Source organism: Xenia sp. Carnegie-2017, unplaced genomic scaffold (assembly GCF_021976095.1).
Source record: "Xenia sp. Carnegie-2017 unplaced genomic scaffold, XeniaSp_v1 HiC_scaffold_3, whole genome shotgun sequence".
Classification (NCBI taxonomy): Eukaryota; Metazoa; Cnidaria; class Anthozoa; order Malacalcyonacea; family Xeniidae; genus Xenia; species Xenia sp. Carnegie-2017.
Genome location: NW_025813493.1, coordinates 4,185,606 through 4,207,877, shown reverse-complemented (window position 1 = coordinate 4,207,877; position 22,272 = coordinate 4,185,606). Strand labels below are relative to the sequence as shown.

At 33.0% G+C, this 22,272-nt stretch overlaps 1 protein-coding gene and 1 long non-coding RNA gene across 3 annotated transcripts; both read left to right on the top strand.

Annotated features, from left to right (window-relative positions):
- Nucleotides 1-1,413: 1,413 nt before the first annotated feature.
- Nucleotides 1,414-9,837, top strand: LOC124454090. 2 transcript variants are annotated; one of them, XM_047004900.1, is made up of 7 exons: nt 1,414-1,744; nt 2,217-2,257; nt 2,357-2,430; nt 7,441-7,620; nt 8,188-8,396; nt 8,831-9,102; nt 9,490-9,837. In XM_047004900.1, exons 2-7 carry the CDS (start codon nt 2,219-2,221, stop codon nt 9,760-9,762), a joined length of 1,047 nt encoding a protein of 348 aa, XP_046860856.1. In that variant the 5' UTR covers nt 1,414-1,744; nt 2,217-2,218; the 3' UTR covers nt 9,763-9,837. The 2 variants fall into 2 exon arrangements, with proteins under 2 accessions (XP_046860856.1, XP_046860855.1); XM_047004899.1 differs by having other exon boundaries at nt 1,415-1,744; nt 2,127-2,257.
- Nucleotides 9,838-10,657: 820 nt separating this feature from the next.
- Nucleotides 10,658-14,702, top strand: LOC124454094. The gene is made up of 3 exons (XR_006951337.1): nt 10,658-10,878; nt 14,080-14,266; nt 14,605-14,702. It is a non-coding gene; the product is annotated as an uncharacterized LOC124454094 (long non-coding RNA).
- Nucleotides 14,703-22,272: the final 7,570 nt, after the last annotated feature.

Below are 22,272 nucleotides of genomic sequence, written 5' to 3'. Positions count from 1 at the left end.
CCCCCCAATTTGATCCAAGCATGACATTTTTTATTCTGAAAGATCACAAAATTTTCTGGCTTAGCAAAAAATGACAGACTTTTTTACTTTTTAGTTATTGAAATATGCAATGATTTGACCAAGATGCATTTGACCTTAAACGTTTTATTCATTTATATTAAGTTATTTCGCGTTTAACACTTTATAAATTATTAAAGCTTATTTCTAATAAAGTTTGCTAGGGATTCTGCTGAAAATTTTGGTGAAGCATTTCTTTAAAATGAATTTATTATTTCTATAACATGAAACATTTCCTTTGTTGAAAAACAGTCCGTTTGCTATAAGTGCTACTGTTTGTAGTCTTTTATACAGCATATGAGTCTGATCCAATCTTTAATTTAGCAAAGAGTTAAATTTATTGGTTGAGGAATGACAAGACTTCTGTATGTGTTTATTGATCAAGCATGTGTGTATTAGAGGGGGCTCAGCCCCGTTTGTTCAAATTCTATGCCTTGTATTGCCAGTGAAATATATACATGAAAAAGCCAGCAATATTTTAATATATATGAGAAAGGCAGCAATATTTTATTATATGAGAAAGGCAGCAACAGTTTGTATAAACATTAAAGAGCCTAAATAGCTGAAATTATGGAGATATGTCTCTGATCTTATAAACCAAAACCTACAATTAAAATACCACTGACAAGTCTAGAAGAGAAGTAATGTTCTACTTTGAGCGACAGAAGCAGGGTACATTTGTACAATTCATTACCAAAAATATATTGTATTCGGCTGTTTCAGTGACTATCCTAATTATAATTACTTTATTTTTAAATGATGAACTAAAAATGCAAAATACAACATGGAAAATCATAAGAGTTTCTGTGAATTGGTGTAGTTGTTTGTTTTAGTGTGGAAGTGGCTGAGAATTGAGAGGTTCGTAGATTGACCAATTTCAGAACATAACGAGAAATTATCTTTCGATTAAAAACAAGCTTTGGAGTAAGAAAACTATTGAAACTGCATCAGCTCGAACTTTGAAATGTTATTTGGCCCAAAAATGGTTCTCTACTTGAGTCAGTTAATTTAAACTTATATCAAAAGCAGTTCAGCACAACAATCACCATACGCAATCAAATTTCGTAAGTTCGACGTAAAGGCATTTCTTTCGTTTTTTTCGTAATCCTCGATTCTGGCGATATGTAATGAAATTTAGTAGCCGTCAACAATCAGTTAGTACTTATCCATAAAAAAACGCAATATTATCTCAAAATACTGTATTACTAGCAACAATTGCTATATAAACACTAGCTCAAATTTCAAAGCTAGGAACCAAAATAGCGGAAATTGATCAGGTGATGAATATTGCCCAATCAATGTAAGCTAAACGGATAACAATAGATGTCCCAACTCTTACAAATAGAGGGCTCTGCTTTGGATTGATTTTGCTCGCATGTTTTAAATGCCGAGGACGGTTCTGGGAAAATCACAATTTCCTTGTATTCATATCTGTCGGCAGTTGAACTGAGTAAACATACATGATTAAGATGTTCTGATTCAATCTTTATGGAAAATTAAAATAAAACGAAGGAAACGCATTCAGAAAGCGAAAAAGCGGATGACAACGCCGCCGATTTAAGCGACGAACGCACTTCTATTGCAAATGCATCGCTGAATGCTTAATCTAATTCAAGCAGCAGTAGCAGCAGTAGCAGCAGTAGCAGTAGTAGAAGTAACATCCAGCAAATTGTATATCCGGGAGAGGGTAAGATTTCGACTTAGAATTTGTCACAATTATACATGTTATCATAGACTCCATCCTTGAAATTATCTTTAACGCAAATAGCACTTCAATAAGTAAAGTAAAACCGAAAGTGCAAATTCCAAAAACGAAAACGCTCGATCGAACAATTAGAACAGCGATAATTTGTTCCATCAACCCATAAGTTTTGAGATTCCGTGCTATTTTAGTGTAGATTCGTTTTTTGCTCATGATTTTATGAATTTATATAAAACAGTTCCTGCTTTCCTAAAAGAAACAGCACTATAATCTTGTGTGTTCAAAACCGGAAGTATAATTTTGCTCAAAATGTGCAGTTTATATTAGCCACATTCCAAATGCACAGCTCCATATTTTTTTGAATCAGCTTGTACAAGAGTAAGCAATCATTTAAAGAGCAGTGATGGAACCACAAGTGCTGCAGTCCTTTCACATAATCGTCCCTTGACACTTTTAGAGATGACCAAGAATAAAGATATTTTACCTCAATCTGACCAGGTAAACGTGCATGATTATAAAACGTACATCATACACAGACAAGGTCATATGCAGGTCATGAAATCTGCCGTAATAACAATTTTTTGCACCTTACAACAGAACACTGATGCAATCGACGAGGAAATAAATCATGAGAATGAAAACCGCAAAGGTCAAAAGCAAGGTCAAAGAAGGTACCACTTGCCTTTTATTTATTAGAGCTCATAAGAGTGATTTAACAAACACGACGTTTCGTCTAAGACGCCGTGAAAATGGCGTGGCATGTGCTTTTTACTTCCGGTTCATTCTACGACGGCAGACGTGTTGACGACAACGATGTGAAAACATACCTTGTGACGTTATATGATATCTGAGACAAACTTAATTTTTGGATAAAAATAAAGATATATCTTTGATATTTGTATCTTAAAAGGTTATATAGGCCTACATATATATATCTAAGTAAAAATTGCGAATGTTTTGTTTCCTAAAACGTAAGAAACCAGCAAAAAACATAGCGGGGCCTACTCAAACTTCAGGGGTTTTCTCGAAGTCAAGACAACTTTAGTCAAAAGGACGTATGTCGATGATTTTGTATTTATACTGCAGTATATTTTGATGTCAAAAAATTAGCTTAAAATTAAAACGATAGAAAGAACGATCCAGCGGGAAGTTGCTGAAATTGATGAAACTTGTTTCATACTATTCTTTGACTAAATTTGACAACATCTTAAACGAAACGTAGTGTTTGCCAAATAATCAAGTCTTACAATTTTATTTACTGTAAATCATCCCTCAAGCTACTACATATTGCGCAACAAATTGATGATATTTACAAAAACAATGACTAAGACACCACAATAGGTGTATAGTACATAACATGTTATAAGGATAATAATCAGTCCTTGGGTTTAATAAGTTACGTTGAAGTTACTTCCGCTTACAGACTATTTCTATGTATTGACATGATCAAATGCGTTTAGCATGTCAAAGCAGAACTTCCCTGTTAGTTCATTAATTGAGTTGTCCTGCATTACATTAAGTAAATGAACAAAGTCTCTCCAGTAAAAGTTTCTTTCAGTAAAAGTTTCTCCATGCAGTAAAGCTAAATGTCTATTATTTTAAGTATGTGTTCTCCTCACACACAAAATAAAAAACCTAATTAGCTTTAGAGAGCCTATTCCCGATGATCTAAAAGCCATGGTGCTTCTCAAATTTAGTTTCAAGGAATTTAATTCCGTTATGGAGTGTATCTAACTGTCGCGGGTCGCAGGTTAAATGTCGCGTGTCACGGCTAAAATGTCGCAGGTATAAAAAAACACTTTTTTACATTGAAAAGTTTGAAAGTCGATGTTAAATTCTTTATTTCTATGTATGCTCACTTGAATGTGCTCTATGAATCAACGTTCTCTGTTGTCAACATTAAAATATGTCACCATATAAATGTGTTAAATTTAAACTTTAAAGTACTTTATTGTTGTAATCATGCATAGTTATATACTTACCAACCGTCGACATTTCAAGAAATTACTCGTGTACAACTGTTAACTTGACACTCAAAGCATTACCATACGTAATGTTTGGTAATTGTATTGGAAATTGAATTATTGGAAGAAATACGTAATTCTGTCGAATTGCTGGAAACCTGGTCCGGATTACTCTTTTCTTCTTCTTGAAAGCACTGGTAGACGTTTTCAGTTTAAATGGTTGTCAAAGTTTAAATGGTTGGCTTACTCTCCTTTGGCTAAAGGTGTTTTTTGCGTCCCTTATGTTCTTTTTGGTGGTTAAAGCACGCATAATGCAAGTAAGCTTCAACGATTGATGATCAGTGCAGCAACATGTTGACAAATCTAATATTCACGCAACTGCAACCCTTCGTGCTTCTTAGTTTACGCAACCCTCCAAGCAAGAGGCTTGGTATCGATGTGTAGTTGAATTCTGCCTGACAAGAATTTAGCATTTAGAGGTCATCATGATGATGCTCACCATTACCTCGGTGAAAAAGATCCGACTAATCCAGGCAACTTCATCGAGATATTAAAGTATAGCGCTCGATGTGGTAACCTGATGGACGTGCTTTTTGAAAACTGCCCTTCTAACCGAACCTATAGGTCATAATTTATTAAAAATGAAATAATTAATATATTTGGCGACTTAATAACTGAAAAAATTGTGGATATTAAAGAAGCGAAATTTTTAACCATTTTTGTAGATGAAGCCACTGATTCTATAAATGTAGAACAAATGGCGATTGTTTTGCGATTCGTGCACAAAAACTTTAAAGTGAGGAAAGAATTCCTCGGTTTTATTCCTTAAATGAACAGCCCTTCCGGTGAAGCTCTGTCCGCTGAGATAAAAAATTTCATTCAAAAGGTCCGCTTAAGTATGGAACAATATCGTGGCCTGGGTTATGATGAAGCGGGAAATATGGCAGGCAAATTTTCTGGGATTGCTGCCCGAATTTTACGAATATACGAAAAAGCAGTTTACTTTCATTGTGGTTTACATATCTTAAATCTATGTGTTGCGTCTGCTTGTGGAATAGACATATTGCGTGAAATGATGAATAATGTCCGTATGGTGTCCGACTTCTTAAGGTGGCTCCGTAGTTAAAAAATCGCCATTTCCAAAAGCTTATTTTATCATTACAGAATTATTGGAATGCCATGATTTTTGGGGGGCAGAAACAAAACACTTAAACAAATTAACCATAAAAAATTGGTATATATTCATACAATTCTAAAAGTGTAGTAACCTGGTAAGTTGAGCCTGTTTTTCCGGCAATGAAAATTATGGGGTCACAAGAAACTTACTATTGGCAAAACTATAAAAGGTGTGGTTCCCAATCTTTTATAATATTATAAACAATCATTGATATGGCTATCCTTTCATTTAAAATTCCATTCAAGAGTTGCTCCCTTTTGTCGATGTTCTTTCTTTTCCAAATATTCACACCGCCTTTAAATTATTTGGAACAGTTTTAGTAACTACATGTAGCTGCGAGAGATCTATTTCAACCCTTCTTCGATTAAAAACATTCATGAGAAGCACAATGGAAGGAAGAAGACTAACGTCACTTGCATTGTTGAATGTGCATCGGGAAATGCACCTTAACATCAACGAAGTAATTGATCATTTTGCTCCAAAAAAAATCCAAGGCAAATGGTGTTGGCGGATATTTTAAACAATGATCTTGCTATAGTGCCAGAGAACAATGTTTAGGTACTTTCAATAGAACAAGTTGATGCAAAAGGAGGAGGGTTGGCATGTTGTTGTTTAAAGTAAAAAACACAACACGTAAACGTTGGCATTCAACTTAAACACCAAGATGACTAAATTTGCTTTGCTGTCTTAATTGGATATCTCGCTTTCGTTGACGGAACAGAGATATGGTGTTACGTAAGTACGGCGATTTTTTCATTTTTTAACGTTGTAACATTCATTACGGAACATGTTTGTAATTAGTACTTGAATTGTTTGGTGCATTTCACTATTTGCTCCCTAAAATTTTGAGCTAGAATATAGCGACAAATGCATAATAGAGTTCCACGCTCAAAACAAAGGAAGTTCAACTTTCGGTATTCATGAAAGAAAGACCCCCCCCCCTAAACATGAGTGTTTACTGGAATGCGCCACGGTCAGGATTTACGCTGGATCCGCGCCTGAAAGCAATGCAACTTTCCATTAGCCGGAAAGTGTTAGTTATACATATGATCTTATGATATACCCAATGTACCCAGTATTTAAATTCTATAGTTAGAGGCTGCAAGACTTGGGGGTATTGGCATTGCCGTTGAAAATTCCGAACATCCACTTCAAGTTATAAACACATTTAGTTTAGGATCAGCTATGGATAGATTACAAGTAAAAATGGCTTCCACTTTTTCTTGCGCACAATTGGTCTTTTACTTAAGAATAATATGATATATATCCAATACATGAGTTGTATCCAAATAAATCCTGAATTAAATGTTGATATTTGTTATGACAGTACTACACTTAGAGCCAGGGTTTATAAGATACACGTTCTCTGTTGTCAATAGAACTATCTCGTTAGCGTTGTGTAAAATCCTGATACATAGGCAATGTGTGTTTGTTCTATATATCCAAATATAATATTAATAAATATAAGTTATGCACTAATCATTATTGAAAAGATATTTAGCTTTTTATTAGTACCAAGCATCACTAACCATTCAAGACTTACTTGGATACATTCTGTTGCTAGGGAAAAGCAAATTTATAATCGTGAGAAAGTGCAAGTTATACATATAAATAAACCATATCTTATAATTTATGAACTGGGTATTTACAATTTCAATTGTATGAGAACTTTAACGGCCCTCAAAACTAATAATAATTCCTCTTCTATAGCAAGCACAATTATTATATATCCAAACACCGGTGACATATATTAATGTTGACTGCAGAGAACGTTGATTTATAGAGCACATTCAATTGACATACATAGAAATAAAGAATTCCTGAGAATTTAACACCGACTTCTTTCAAACTTTATCATGCAAAAAAGTGTTTTTTATACCCGTGAGAGTTTACCCTCGATATTTTACTCGCGACACGCGACCCGCAACAGTTAGATACACTCTCCGTTATGTCGGTGTATTTAAAAGCCATGGTGCTTCTAAAATTTAGTTTCAAGGAATGTAATTCCGTTATGTCGGAATGCCGTTATGTCGGTGAAACCATCGTCACCCATCATCTTACCATAAGGATTAAAGAACAAATAACTTCCGACAATAACTTACACATCCACACTTGCTAAAAACTCCTAACTGCAAATCAAAATACACTCGTTCTTGCTTCCCTATTTTAGAACCATCACTTAATTTTCTCCAAAACTTAAAGAATGATTTTTTTTCGATTGTAACTATTTTTATTTGTTTTTATCACACTCACATGCTGTGTAAGTATCGCTTGTATAGTCGAATACCTGTTATCACACTTCATTTATATGTATCATATATCATATAATGTATTTAATACTATGACTATTTAGTTCATTGACTTCATGTGTAATGAAAATCCCCTTATGTTAAATCGAAACGTGTTTATGTTGACAATTTGTTGTTGTCCCTTTTAAATGCCTTATTTTTAATCAAATATTAATCTTAAAAAAACAAATTGAAACTTCGACTCGCCCCACTTTCTCAAGCTTTGTTGTATATTTCCTATTTTAATTCTAGAGAGATGAAACAAGATAAACAAGTACAAGATGAAGACATGTTTACTGTTATTTTTAAAGCACTTTCAGCGGAAAGTTTTGTAGAAGATAATGAAGAGAATTTCAAAGTTTTCATACATGGAGACCCACCAGTTTTTCGAGGATGGGAGAACGGATCAGGAATACCTGTTGAGACAAAACGGTTTGTATAGCATGTTTTTATTGTAGATACTATTGTGATGTATCATAATCCAATCCAGTGTTAGTAAAAATGTATTAATGCTCATCATTTTTAAATTCGCCACAGTTTCATAACATAGCGTTATGAATTTTAAGGCTTAAGTTAAACAAGTGGGAAGTCTTTATCAAATAGGAACAAATAAATAGGATGTACAAATAAAGCGTGTAGGGCGTAGTTATATTTGTTACTGGAAAGGAATGACCCTTAAAAATGTTTCTGAGCAATCGATAGCAGTCTGTTTCATTTGAAATGACGCATTTCATATATTGATAAAGAATAAATCTTTACCAATGGAGTAGATTTGTCGTTGTTTAGACATGTAAATATACTCAAGATTGAGCTGCAATAATTTATTTTGGCTATAGATCTTCCAATTACAAAATAACAAAAATATGAAACTGTATTTATATACCTCCTTTTTATACCAGAATAATCTCCGGCCGCATATGATAGAGTCATATAATAAAATAAAACACGTTTTTCACTGGATTAAACGAATGTTTGAGTGTTTTTAATTTTTTTTAATAGATTTGGTGAGAAACAGTGGTTGCTCAAAGCTGTTCTTCAGGTGCCATTAGAACATTCAAAGAAGAAATGTGCTTATAAATATGTTTTGATGTCTCATGGTGAAGCAAAGTATGAGTTGTTGGTGGAAGTAGAATCATCCTTTAATCTCTACAATTTTGGATGTATAAATCGCTGCCTATGCATTCCGACAACTTACCGCAGGAAAAATAGTAAGTTTATTTTTATTGCACGTTATGTATGATCATTACAAATAACATAAGTAAGCTAGTACAAAAAATGTTGAAATTTCATCATTGCCTTTTTAAGAAACTGAGTTATAGCTAAGAAATTTGCAGTAGTTGAAGTATTTTCATAAAAGTTAGTATTTTTTGAGATGAATCAAAACGGCTCTAGTAGCTATGTATGAAAGTTATTTGGCATAAAACTTAAATTGTCATAATTTGGATAAATAATTATACATATGCATACGGATGAAAGTACATATATTTTTGTATATTTGTTGGATTTTCTTGGTGTTTGAAGTGCTGCGACTTGACTTTTTCTATCGGGCTTTAATCATTTGATCGCAGTTATGTTTCTGATGTGAATTTTTATAACTTCGTGGTGCAAGATTGGTTAACTATCATCACGTGTTTTGTATTAGAAATTTATTACAAGTATGATGGATTTGTCTACAAGAACACTGGAAGAATTTATAAACACTTTGAGTGGGTAAAAAAGGACAGAGAAGAATTCTTGGAACGGTTTTTTCCACGCTGGATTGGGTTTTTCAACAGTTCTGAGAATGTAGAAAGGATGCAGCCAGATGAGGCGATGGAAAGGCTTCATCTTTTGCTCTTAGCGGTTACCGAAATGTGGATATCGAATGATGGAGAAGTCTGGAAAAAGGAATTTTCCAAGCCTGATTTTGAAAAGGTGTAAAATTTTGTGATGAAATGTTTCTTCATGTAAAACATTTTCTAATCCTAATTAATGAAAAATGGTATATGATAAATGCTTTAATTGTATTTTGATGAAAAAATTTTCCTTAACTTATGTGCAATAAGACACTTCAAAAACATTTTGATGCCAACAGTTGAAGCAAAAAGAACTTGTTAGTTATAATGAAAAAAGTTTTCGGAGAGTTTTACTTCTTAAGTTATGTTTTAATCATACAAACTTTTTATGCATGCTCCTATTCATAATGATTTCAAACGAAATAGCTGTAGAAAAAGACTAAATAAAACTATTACCTGTGTTTTTCTGGCATATGTCAAAGTCTTTTATTCAAAACTCAAGTGATTATATTTACATTCCTTGCAGGTCGTTACTCCTTTGTTGATGCCCAAGGTAAAATCAAATTGCAAAGTTTTGAAAAATGGAAGAGTAGGAGATGAATCAAATGATTTATTTGAGGCTTTAGTTTCATCTGCTATGATTGCATCTGTGTTTGGAGAATGCGAATTTACGATAGCGAAAGAAAAAGCCGAAGATATTCTGCGGAGTCTCAAGTTTCCTGTAGAACGGACTGTTTGCGTGAGATTCATGAAAACTATAAGTGCATTTCATCAACAAATTTTAAGGTTCGTTTCTTGAGGTAGAAATATTTTGTAAAAAGTAGTTGATGCAATTAGCTACTGATTTCTGATTTCTATAAATATGCGAATTGTAGCTGTTATTTTAATCTCATTATTTTCCTTATTTCTGTCAAAAAGACATAAAAAACGTGTGAACTTTTCGTTTGCATGGTTAGCTAATGAAAAACATGTGTGGCTGTGTACCATTACTCTTCCATGTTTCTGCTATTCATAAAGACAACAAATTATAATCACTTCAGACGTTTGAGATTCTGGCAGCTCTGTTAAGGGCAATTATGGGCCTTCAAAAATGTTTCTGAAGCAAAAAGCCTCGCCATTTCACCTAAAGCTAATAAAACATTGAGTTACTAGTTTGCATTATCCTTTTTAGTTTTTGCGCTACCAACGGCTAGTTTTTTTAAAGTCTGGCATAGTTCGAATAATGTTTTGTAGTCTAAAGCATTATGGCATGATTCAATCATAACTGAAAAGACATTATGACAACTTTTCTTTCATTTTTACTCTTAATTAAATGCAAAATATTTTTGAATTTTGTCTCTAATAAATAAGTAATGAACTTTTAAATAAAAACCCTGGGCAATGCTGATAAAAGACCAGAGTTTAGACAATTCTTCTTCCAAACTAGTCTTTCAAAAGTTGTACTTCTTTGCTTTACAATGCTTAAGTAAAATTCTACAGCATATTTTTCTTATTGAAATACAAAGACCATTTAACATGAATTATTAGCTCAATCACTAAAATTATTTTCTTAACGTCTTTCTATACATATTTAACTTTGATTATTAAGAAAATAACATCACTGCAACATTACAAGAAATACTTATTTTAGAGAAAAGTGGCTTTTTTCGACATTTTGTGCTAAAATATGCTTATTTTTCTCTTTCTTTTTTTATAGCTCTTTCATTCAAAGTATTTTTAAAATATTTTACCGATTCTTCAAAACAAGGTCTTTGCTTGACTGGCTTAATGCCTTACCATTGCTTCATTTTCTCCGTGGAGAATGTGAACCATTTAAAGAAGTCCTCTATACATCAACGCCTGATTTTGGGCAATCAAAATGGTGGGGTTTGCAAGGCCTTGATTTCGGAGAAGTTAAAAGTTCTATGGGAGACAGGTTTGTTAGCTTTTATTGGTAACTGTTGCGCATGCACGGCTAACGACAATTTTACTGAAGAAGTGTCCGCGTGTCTGTCTGAGTCAGTGACAGTCGGATTTACGAGCAACGACGAAGAATGCCGTTTTTAGCCTTCGTCACTTTCTCCGGAAATTGTCGCAGATTTGTCATTTCATTCGCTCGTTCAATTGACAATCTGTTGTGAGGTAAAGCTTTGTGCATGTTGCGAACTATAGCAGTTTTAACATTCTAATATTTAGCTTGCTATATTTTTGTCGAATTTTGTATCTCGATTGTTCATTTGTGCTTTGTGATCGAAATTTCACGGCAATTTTACAAAATTTATACTGCGTAAGTTCATCGTTTTTACGCTGTTGCGAAAAATACTCGCACGTTCAATAAATTACACATGGGCACCTTTTTTCATGTTCAAAAGTTCAATAGCACTCGTGTGCTCGCAAAGAGCTCAAAAGCAACGCGACAAAGTTGAGTTCATTCTACTCTTGAGTGCGTTGTTTTGCGCGCAAGTTGAAAACATTGCAAAGGCCTTTCGCGAAAGAGCTTTCTGACCAAAAATCTCCGTTTTGTAGGAATCGTAACTCTTCTACGAAGAATCAAATAGATAGCAATTAGGGTGTATTTTAAGCATTGTGGAAGTAACTGTCTTTTGTTGACAGCAGATTTTTTAGTTTTTTTACAAAAAATTTTCTTTCAAAATTCGAAAGTCGAGTCGCAAAAAACAACTGACAGAAAAGTAATAGTGGGCAAGCGTCGTGGCGATTGCATTTGCAAAAAAATCTCATGTTGCATTTGAATATCAGTTCTCTAATGAACATTCAACAATAAGTGTTTTTGAAATTTGATGTTGGATAGCTGGCTTGTATGAAGATTATTGCCAATGTTGAGTGCCCACATTACTTTAAATGAACGGCAATAATTGACATTGGACAAATCGTCAAATTTTTCCTGATGGAGAGAGGGAGGGGATATGTGGGTTGGTTTCCCAGACGGGGAGTCTAGGCGCCACCCCTGTTAAAAAGATCCTAGAAAATATGTTTTTCAGTGGAGAAAAACCTTTAAAAAATGCGAGAGATCTTAATGACGTCACTTTCTTTATGTGAGTCTCGTGAATCCAATCACGTGACATTAGCAGGCACTGCTAAGCTAGAGCGTCGAAAAAAGCAAAAGAGTTAAACAAATACATGGGTCGTTTAACTAAATATCATTTTTAAATCCTAACCAAGTTTATTGTAATTATTGTTAAATATGCAGTCTTATTTGAACTACACTCATTAAATTTACATCATTCACTATCCGTGCACATGTACGCATCGCGTACTTAATTTTAAAATTGTTTAGTAAATAAAACCTGTATCGCACAAAACCAAGGCTGGCAGCAGGCTTAGAAAATGTGTACGCAGTGCGTACATGTGGATAGCCTTGCATATGAAGGTATTTTAAATGATAAATATTTTAAACACGAAGAATATACGATGCCTTTATAAAACTAGTTCATTCTTAAGACTCTTCTCTTTTCAATAACAGAAGGTGGCTCGAAATAATGACAATAATAATTTTGTATCAAAATGCCACATAATAAAATTACTACCTCTTCCAACGATACATTTTTTTTTTTATGCAAAATATGCTTTAATTGTGCTCACTAGTGAATAAACATTATTATTGTACTCAAGTGCTTGCATCGCCCAAAGTTGGCGGTAGCAACGATATAAACTCATCATCATGGCGTACATTTTACTATCACTAACGATTAGCTATGACGTATACTCAAATACTAAGTATAGGATGGTGGAAAGCCGTGCATGGACAGCGGCTAGCCACAAAAACCCATGTTCAAGCAAATAAAGAAGAGTTGTTCATGCATGATCCCAAATCTATAACTCTCCTCTCCCCCTTCACATACACACATACGCGCACGTTCTTTTATGATCAATGACACAGAAATACATAGCTCAATTTCTCAATGATGTGACTTGCAGAAATACTGTCAGGAAAAACTTAATTCTACTTTTATAATCATCAAAATTGTAATAATTTTTCTATTAAATCTTAGCATTTGGTTTATTAAATTGTTACAAAACATTGCAAAATAAGAAAAGTGCTACCAGACTGTTGGACTTTCACTTTTTTTATTGCTACAAGTTTTTAAATGTTGATCGTCTAAGTTAGAGAAATCTGGATGAAGACTGAAGTTTTAGAGTTATCGTCAACCTTAGTGGTAGTCATAAGAGTTAAATTTCGTCGAGTTTTTTGTAACTGATGTTCAGCAGAGTGGTTAGTTTTCAGTGAGCTGTATCTTTAAGTTCCTATCCGGTTCACCGATGTAGGTGGCCCTGGTTTTGTATGTGATTTAGAGTTAAAAGATGATTCGTTCCAGTTAGACTGTAGACTCATAGTTTGTTACACAACACCCTGTATTTCATACTTGTTGGGCTAAATGACTACAATATATTCATACAGAATAATGTACTGTGATATATGATTCGATACAAAAAAGAGCTATTTACGCACGTTAACAGTTTATTATATATGTGCGAATCAAAAAAAGTGTTGGGGTGTTTATTTTTGTCGAAACGTCCTATCTTTTATACTATCTAGCTCTCATTACGTATGCTGCAAATTATTCTTTATGTTAATGCTTACGAACGCTTCACTAAAAATGGTAGCTATTTGCACAGCGAAGCATGTTTGAATCAAGAAGATATTTGAATTATTTTAATGTTTTTATTTACGCATGCAAAGAAATCTTTTTTGATTTCGTTCAATTTGATTAACTGCAACATCGTGCAACTTTTTACGATATCTCGACCGTGGTCCTAAAGTGTTTTTACAATCTATTCAATTGCAAAGTGAAATTTAAATTTTTAAAAGTGATTGAAAGCGATGCAAATTGCTCAACGAGAAAGCAAATGGTATTCGAAGTGAATTTTATAAAAAAAACAATGCAATTTCAGTATAAACAAGCCGCATATCGGCCATTTTACCACGCGGATTTCGTCATAATAACATATAAAATAAACATGTTATTTACCGTCTGTGTCAGTCCGCACTTAAAAAATATTTTCACTCGCCCTCAAAAGTGTCCCTAAGTCTTTAGCCTCATGCTACTTTTGCGACTTCGTTTTCCGTGCGTACATCCCAGCCAGTAAATAGCATATATATTTTACTGTTTATTTGTAGTGAGTTGAAAGATATACTGCAAGAAGTAGAAAAAATGTTTCATGTTGATCCTTTACTGAGGCGTACATACCTACTGCTATGTCCTCTAAAGATATTTGGTGACCTTCTGAAAGAAAAATATTTCACTTTGCTTGAGTTGTGTTTTACAATACGGAAGCTGATACTGGATGGAAACTTGCAAAATGTGGTGAGTGCATGCAATAGTAATGTATATGTTCATATAATTGGTGTGTGCTGCAAAAGACAAAAAGTACTACACTTCATTTATCAAAGTGTCGTTAAAGCCGACAAAATTCAGGGTACACGTCAACAAGATTGCAATTTCTGGAATGACAGGGTACAACCTATTTTATCTCCGTAGCTGGCTTTGATGAATCCATAAAAGTTGTACAGGCATTAACGAAGAAAAGTTTGACTAAACTAAAAAGAAATTGTGTGTAACTAAACACTTCGGAAAACATGCGAATCGAAATTCTGTGCTGAACGATTGTCATGCTATTTTGAATGGTGTTTATTTTATTGTAGGACTTGAAGAAAAAAAGTCTGGAAAATGATTTACGAGTGAACAACATATAGGCACCGATCTCTTTACGTAAAAATTGATATAAAGCAATTAAATTCAATATCTGAAACGTTTCAAGTATACTTGTGCCACCAGCACTTTTTGTACAATAGTACAATGGCAAAAAGTTAAAGAGAACCTGCGACAATAGCAAAATCACTATTAAACATTTTATCCATTGAGAAAATGATTGAATTTCTTTTTGTAAATTAAGCATCTTGAAGATTTCTTTGAACAGATGAGTGAAGTACTTAGTTCCAGGTAATTATAATTTGACTATAGTATACACGAACAAACTGATTTGTGCCCAAAATTTGTGTATGCGCTATATATGAGCAGAATCCATTCAAATGAAACCAACCATTGTATTTTGAAAGCTCACTCACACTCAATAGAGCTTTAAAGTCGACTCCTAACTTTTATCAAAAATAACTAATTTCACTCCACAGATTGATGAGATCAAGGAGTAGCTAAAAAATGCTTCTCTATATAAAAGATGCTGGGTAGTCTTTGTTGTTTTCTTCCTCATCATAACAATAAGAGAATTTTTGCACGTTTTTCTCCTAAAACAATAATTTTTGGTACAAATTTCAGAACAAAAATCCGTTAAGATAATTTTAGTCGTAACTGTCAGCCAGCAATTTGTAACTATAGCTAAGTTTTCTATGCAAAGGCACATTGCCTTTGGAATTCCATTCAAATTGTAGTACAGAATATTTCCAAGTAAGCGATCGTTAAAATTCCGGGTTAGCTTAAGCGCCTAAAAATTGTGAACTAGCAAATAAATGATGTGAAAAGGCATGTTTAAAAATATTTGCGAGTAAAAGCTTATAATTATAACCTCAACACTGTCGTAAACATGCACATTAGCATAGAAATGTAAAAAGTTAATGTAACATGATTGCAAGTTCTCAAAAACTTGCTTAATAATAGCTATGTCTGTTTGTAGCAGTGTTTATAAGCATAACTTTGAGTGTTTTTGTTAAAAACTCACACGGGCTATCAGCCTTAAAATTTGAATACATTTTCGCACAGTTTCAGTTTCGAATTTATTTGTCAAAAATGTTCTTATTTATGGTTGTATACAGTTAGCAAAATACTTATGTGAAATAGGTAGCGAATTAAGGTGCTTTTCAACGTGATCTGCAGCAAGGATTTGCAATGGGATTTTTGAAGTCAACTGCTGCTCTTTATCCTAAATCCTTACTGAAACGATTAAAGATGTTTCTGACATAATCTTCTTTACAGCCCTACAATCTTTACAGAAAATAAATACGAAGAAACAAAAGCTTTGCTTTCTACGTTGGTGTGGATTGGAATGAGTTTAAAATTCGAATTTCATTTGCAACAAATTAAGTTTTTTTGTTGCTTGGCAAAGTGTATCGCCAACGCTATTAATCTTCAAAAGAGAGGAATAATATTGGGAAAAATGGTGTACATCTTTATTCGAAAAGCTCGCCATTATCTAAATCAGATGTAAAGGACATGTGGCAATTTTTCGAAGAGATATTTGAACTTACAAAGAGTTATTTTACTCGTCTTTGTCTATTAACCTGGAAGATTGTAAAACTCTGAATGGCGAAATGAATTACAGGTAAGTGTTTTTCAACAAAAGATAGCTATACTTTATGTACTAATTTTTAAGAGAAGGATGTAAATAGTTTGTTTCTCCAAATTCCATTTCCTATCCTAAATGTTACCATGACCGTAGGAATTTTTTCTACATTGCAGTTATTTGCTATTGTAATATTTTTAAAAAAAGTCTAGACATAATCTTTCAGGTCTAAACGTTTTAATAAAATCACGATTAAATTATAAAGTTTTATTGACAACTTAATATATTTCTTACTTTCCATGCAGCGCTTTAACAAACAATATTTATGGAGTTTAACTTGCTCATTCTATTAATTCATCACATTGAAAAACTACAAAAGCTTATAAAGTTAATATCAAACAGCACAAGCTATTATAGATACTTGATTGTTTAGCATAATCCTTTTACTAAAATCTAATCATACAGTCTCAAAGGCGGGCAATAGAATGTTCTGGGAGGGGAGGGAGGGCTAGTCTCCTTCAAAGAGCAGAGATCATATTTTATTTTACCATTTGCAGTGGCTAGACTCATGCATATATTCTAGACTTCAAATATAAATATGTTAGGTGATGTTATTGTTTATAAATTAGAGAGCTTTAGTTTGGCGTTAACGGCAAACAGCAAACTGCAAAAAGTAACGTGATCATGATTTTGCGGCTTACGTTTCGGTTTGCGGTTCAGGTTTTAATTCAAGAGGCTCTTCTTGGGGTAGGTGATTTACGGCAAGCTTTTTATTGCTTTTGATGCATTCAAGTGAGGTTTATGGGTCAAAGTTATATTTTTATGCGAGTATGCAACATGAATATGCCTTTTTCATCGAAAAACTTTCAACAAAACATGAAATTTAGCTCACGTAAACGCAAAACTAAAACTCTCTATTATCACCGTATAAATATTTACAGTAATTTTGATAGAGGTAAAATCAAGTATGTATTATACATCTAAAGTAATTGTAGTATGATTCAACTTTTAGCTCATATACTTGTTCTATTGAATGATATATTTAAAACACTTAGCTATTACTTTTTGTTAGATGTGGAATGAATTGCTATCATTTTCTGGTCCAGATCTCTTTCAAAATTCGTGGCGTGACGAATTCATGGCTAAGTTGATTGATCGAGTTAAAAAGGTAACTCTTATTTTACTAGAACTTTTCTTATGACTCTCATTTCCTCGATTCTATTATTATTTGCAACGCAAGAGAAAACGTTCTTTTTTAATGGTACGTCTTTTAAAGAAAGTTTATATTTATGATTTTGGATACAATTTGCATTTGAAGAATGTTACTATGTTCTTTGAATTTATGAAAGTCCATTAAAAAACACATTATTATTTAAAGGTATTATCGATTATTTAACTACATCCTATAATTCGGCTAGAGGGCTCAAAAGGTGAACTTGAAATTTGGAAATTAATTGTTTTTGTAAATTGTGGCTTGCATGTACTTATTTCATTGTCTCGCAGTTTTGAAAACAAGATGTTGTCCTTATGGCAGTGTCATGCGCAAAGCTATAGTCATAAATTGTGCGAGCTGTAGGTTTAGTATTTTGACGGGATGTATATATTTTCTGCATTATACCTCGAGAAAATCAAGAAATCGACATTTATTTCCATTACGTGATCTATCCTAAATGTTATCAATAACTTCAGAGACACTGAACATTGTGCAGTTGTACTTAATTGTCTCCAAAGAGCTGAAGCATTATTTGCTAGTCCCTTTACATCTATTATATGTTTGCGCAATTTATATTTGTCAAACATTATCTATTGAAATAAATTTGTCCCACCAGCAATGTATCTCGGCACTCACTTTCTACAAGCGGTTACTTATATGACGTCATTCGGCAATGTAGGCCCAGTCATTTAGCAATAAAACCAAGCGCTTAAAATGTTATATTTTTGCATTTTTGATAGACTCTACAGCGCAAAATATTTGTTTGAATGCATTAAAATTTTGGAATATGGTTTTGACGCCACGTACATTGGATAATGTAAGGTTTATATGCACTTTAAAGTGTATGGTATCCACTAATTGTTGCGTACGTAGGGAAAAAATTTGAAATGTTTGAAAATCTGAGCAATAAACAATTGTTCAAACATTAGTTTGCGTCAGGCTTGATAGTTGATGGAGACCAATATTTATATATATGCATGTTATAATCAGTAGAAAACAATTGATTTCAACGTATAATACGTCACAACATGGATGTATTCGAATATCACCCTCAATTTTATTGAGTTGGCTACGCCACTGTATTAAATAAAATATAATAGCAAAACGTTTATAGCTAGTAATGTTTAAAAAATAATTATTCTTCACCACACAAACAAACAACAAAAATTATTGTCATCTGTAAAAATGTTTGTAACTCCAGTTCTAATGTCGATGCTAACCTTTAAATAAAACATCCATAAATTAAAACACGAACATATGACGAACAACCTAACATAAATAATTATATTATGTAGGTGTCACCTCTTCGTCAAATAGAGCTGCTTTTCCTGGAGGAGAAGGAAAAACTTTGTAGTGTACTATCTACGTGTTTAAGTGACGCTGCTTTTGAAGCCGTTGAGAAAGTTGTTATTGTAAGTTATAATTCATTCTATATTTTGAAAACTCTTAAAAGTTTTGTTACTAGTAATTGGCAAATTGTAAGCTTTGTAACAGCTTAAAAGTGTCTCTTTTGTGTTATAGTGAGTTAAAAAAGGTAACTGGTATATGTTTTGATTTTAAAAAGTACATGCTTTTGTAAATTAATGAACACAATATTTCCTTACTTTTGAAATATAAACCTTAGTTTAAAGGCACTGTGCATTTGAAATTCAGGCATGCGTATTACAATGCAAAACTTCAAAACAAGTTCAAAAAACGTTTTGGTGTATACAAGACCAAGTGCAATGCAAATTTGGTGCAATTCATTTAATACAATAAAAACATAAAGTTAATAAAAATTAAGAATCGAATGTTTCATTTTCTAGTAGTGTAATTTCATAGTTATAGTCGACGAAACGATCGGCATGAAAACTTTTGGTCATTTATAAAAATTGATTGATCAACAGCGGTGAAACAGGTTGATCTCATTGTAAGATCTACTGTGTCTTTGAAATATCGTTGTTAAAATAAAATGTTCAACCTATGCAGTAGATTAGAACTTTTGTTTTACAACGCTATAAACAATTTATCTAAATCAGTTATATGGTATTATTATTGTGATATATTTAGGCAAGTCACAGCGGAGAAGCTTTTGAAAATTTAAGCCAGGAAAACTTAACAAAAGCAATTGAATTGCTTCTTAATTTGCTTAACAAAGCCTGGCCTGAAGAACTAAAAAAAGAAGGAACTTTGAGCTCGAAGGAGGAAGAAATTTTGCTTGATCATCTTCTAAACTGGTCTGAATGGCCTGGTTTTTTTAAGTTCATCGGTAAGATTGCAATCAGTTGTGGAGTGTAACTGTGTCATTAATTAAGTTTCAAACCTCTTAGGTAAGCGTTCATAGATAACCTTTTTTAAGTAGTTTTTTTAATTCTTTTCTATTGTTATTGTATAAAAGCAAGAATATTTTATTCAAAAGCATTATGAAATGCTCTTTTTACACCCTTTCTTGCAACGGAAACTGCAAAATTACGTAAACATTAACACAGCTAACCTGTTTATCAGGGACGTTCCTGGAACGTTCATCAAAGAAGGGGTTTTTTTCATATACTCAGTTGTGCCAGACTGATTTCTCTTCGAAGGAATTCGCCTAAGGAAATAAAGCACTTTGCTTTCAATAGAAATTAACCCGGACATAATTGAATATATAAACCACCCCCCCCTTCTTTATTAACGTTAACGGGGTAGCTCTCTTTTTATCGATGGTATATTATCAACATGGCAGTTGTCCAAAATGTAATTCCTCAATCACAGAAATAAGAAATCATGTCCACCCAATCATTTTAAGAAAATGTACAAAATTATTACAAGACTTGATGAAATTCATAACTAGCTACTATACAAAATAATTATTCAATTTGTAAAATTTTATATCATGCCTTACTATTAAAGTACTTTTAGCTAAAATTAAACACTTACAAAATGTCAGAGCAGCAAAGTATTGTCTCCTGCCCTTAATTTCATCAAATTAAAGTTTTAAAAAATTTTCTCAATTTTTTACTACAAAAGAAAACCAGTAAAAACGAAGAAACAAAACATCTTGAAAATACAAAATATGAATCAGAACAAGACGCAAAGTTAGCAGTGATTTTCTGACTTTATTTCAAAGTCATTCTCAGGCAGAATGATATACAAAACCATACATACACATATACATTTACAATGCGTGAAATAAATAACAGAAATACGGAAGTCAAGCAATCATCAGAGATAATATACATATTATAAATCCTAACACGGTATTTATATGCACATAAAAACATGTGACTAGGACGAGATTTGAACTCGTACGAGTCAGAAAACTGCTATCGTGGCAAGAATTACTTGTCTATACGAAGTTTAAAATAGATTTGACTCGTCTTCAATCCCTGTGGGCTTCGTAGCTCAACAGGTAGAACGGCGGAGGTGCGAGTTCAAATCTCGTCCATGTCACATGTTTATCATGCGCATATAAATTCCGTGTTAGGATTAATATTATATATATGAAGTTAAGCAATAGAAATGAAATGTTGTGATATTTACAAAAGTGTCATATTTTAAATGGATGAATTGAAAGCACAGACACGACTGGTGGAATGAGTGTAATTTAAGAGAAGAGTTGTAATTCTTTGCTGACCTTAAGTCACGTGTTAAGAAAAGGTTTGTTACGTTTGATGTGAAGTGTTTCAAGAAAGGCAAGAATGTGGTAGTTGCTAGATTTACTTAGGTGAAGTATTTTATAGTTTTTGAATATGAGGTTTCCTATTGGAGAAGGGGTTCCCGGAGGTGGAGGAAAACTATTGAGTTGTGAGAACTGGTATTGTAGAATGGTAAGGAATTGAGCGTTTTTGCACTCAAACAAATGTTGGCCAATCGTGCACTAGAGGAGAGTCGGGCTGCATGCTCTTTTAGACTAACAGAGAAGCATCTTTGTGTCACGCCAATGTAGGTTTTACCACAGCCAGGGCACGTTATTTCTTACACAAGATTACTACAATTAAGAAAGTGAAGGAATTTTGTCCTTGTTGAAGACAAAATAGGAGAGTTGTTTAATCTCATAAATGGTAACAAATTTCACTGGTTGAGAAAGATATCTTTATATGTTTGTAAATGTAGACGAAAATCTAAAAAGTACATTGAATAAACTGAAGAAATACAAAGAGCTGTTCGAACTAAAACAGTGTGCTGTGGTGATCTTGAATTTACGAGACAAATATGGTTTAAAAGGAGATTTTTCTGAGGTGGAAAATATTGTACAGGTATGATAAATATATTTGTATGACATTAATACTGGTAGCCAATGATTCGTCCTAAGTGAACTATTTTAAAAGGTTTTAGATGAAGTAAGATTTTATATTTATGGTGCATTAACACCAACACTTTTATTACTTGTTTGAAAAGTTTTAAATTGGATAAGACCGAAAAATTTTTCCACTAGATTTCCTTTTCTTCAAGTTTGGAAAAATGTAAGAACTTTCTAAAAATATTGTCTTTCTACAGTGTATGTATGCTTATAGAAGAGTTTTGTTGTCTTTGTATGATTAATGCATGTGTACATGACACTAAAAAGATGGAGCTGCTTTACAAGCGCCTAGCCTTAAAGTTACACAAACGTTTGAATGTTATTTTGTTCAGGTCATTGCTTTTTTGCATCGTGCAAGGTTTTCCAAAAATGGATTACAGTAAACGGTACTTTTCGGGGGCACCATATATTTTCTTTTCAACTATAAATCACAAAATTAAAAACACATGGATGGGATAATAAATACGACAAAAAATTTGCTTTGAGAATGAGAAAAAGTCAACTTTTACTGATGATTAGTTTACTTGATGCAGTAATAAGCAAGTAATAATTACTCACAATGCAACCAAATTGCACAGAGCTTATATCAGCCCACTTACATG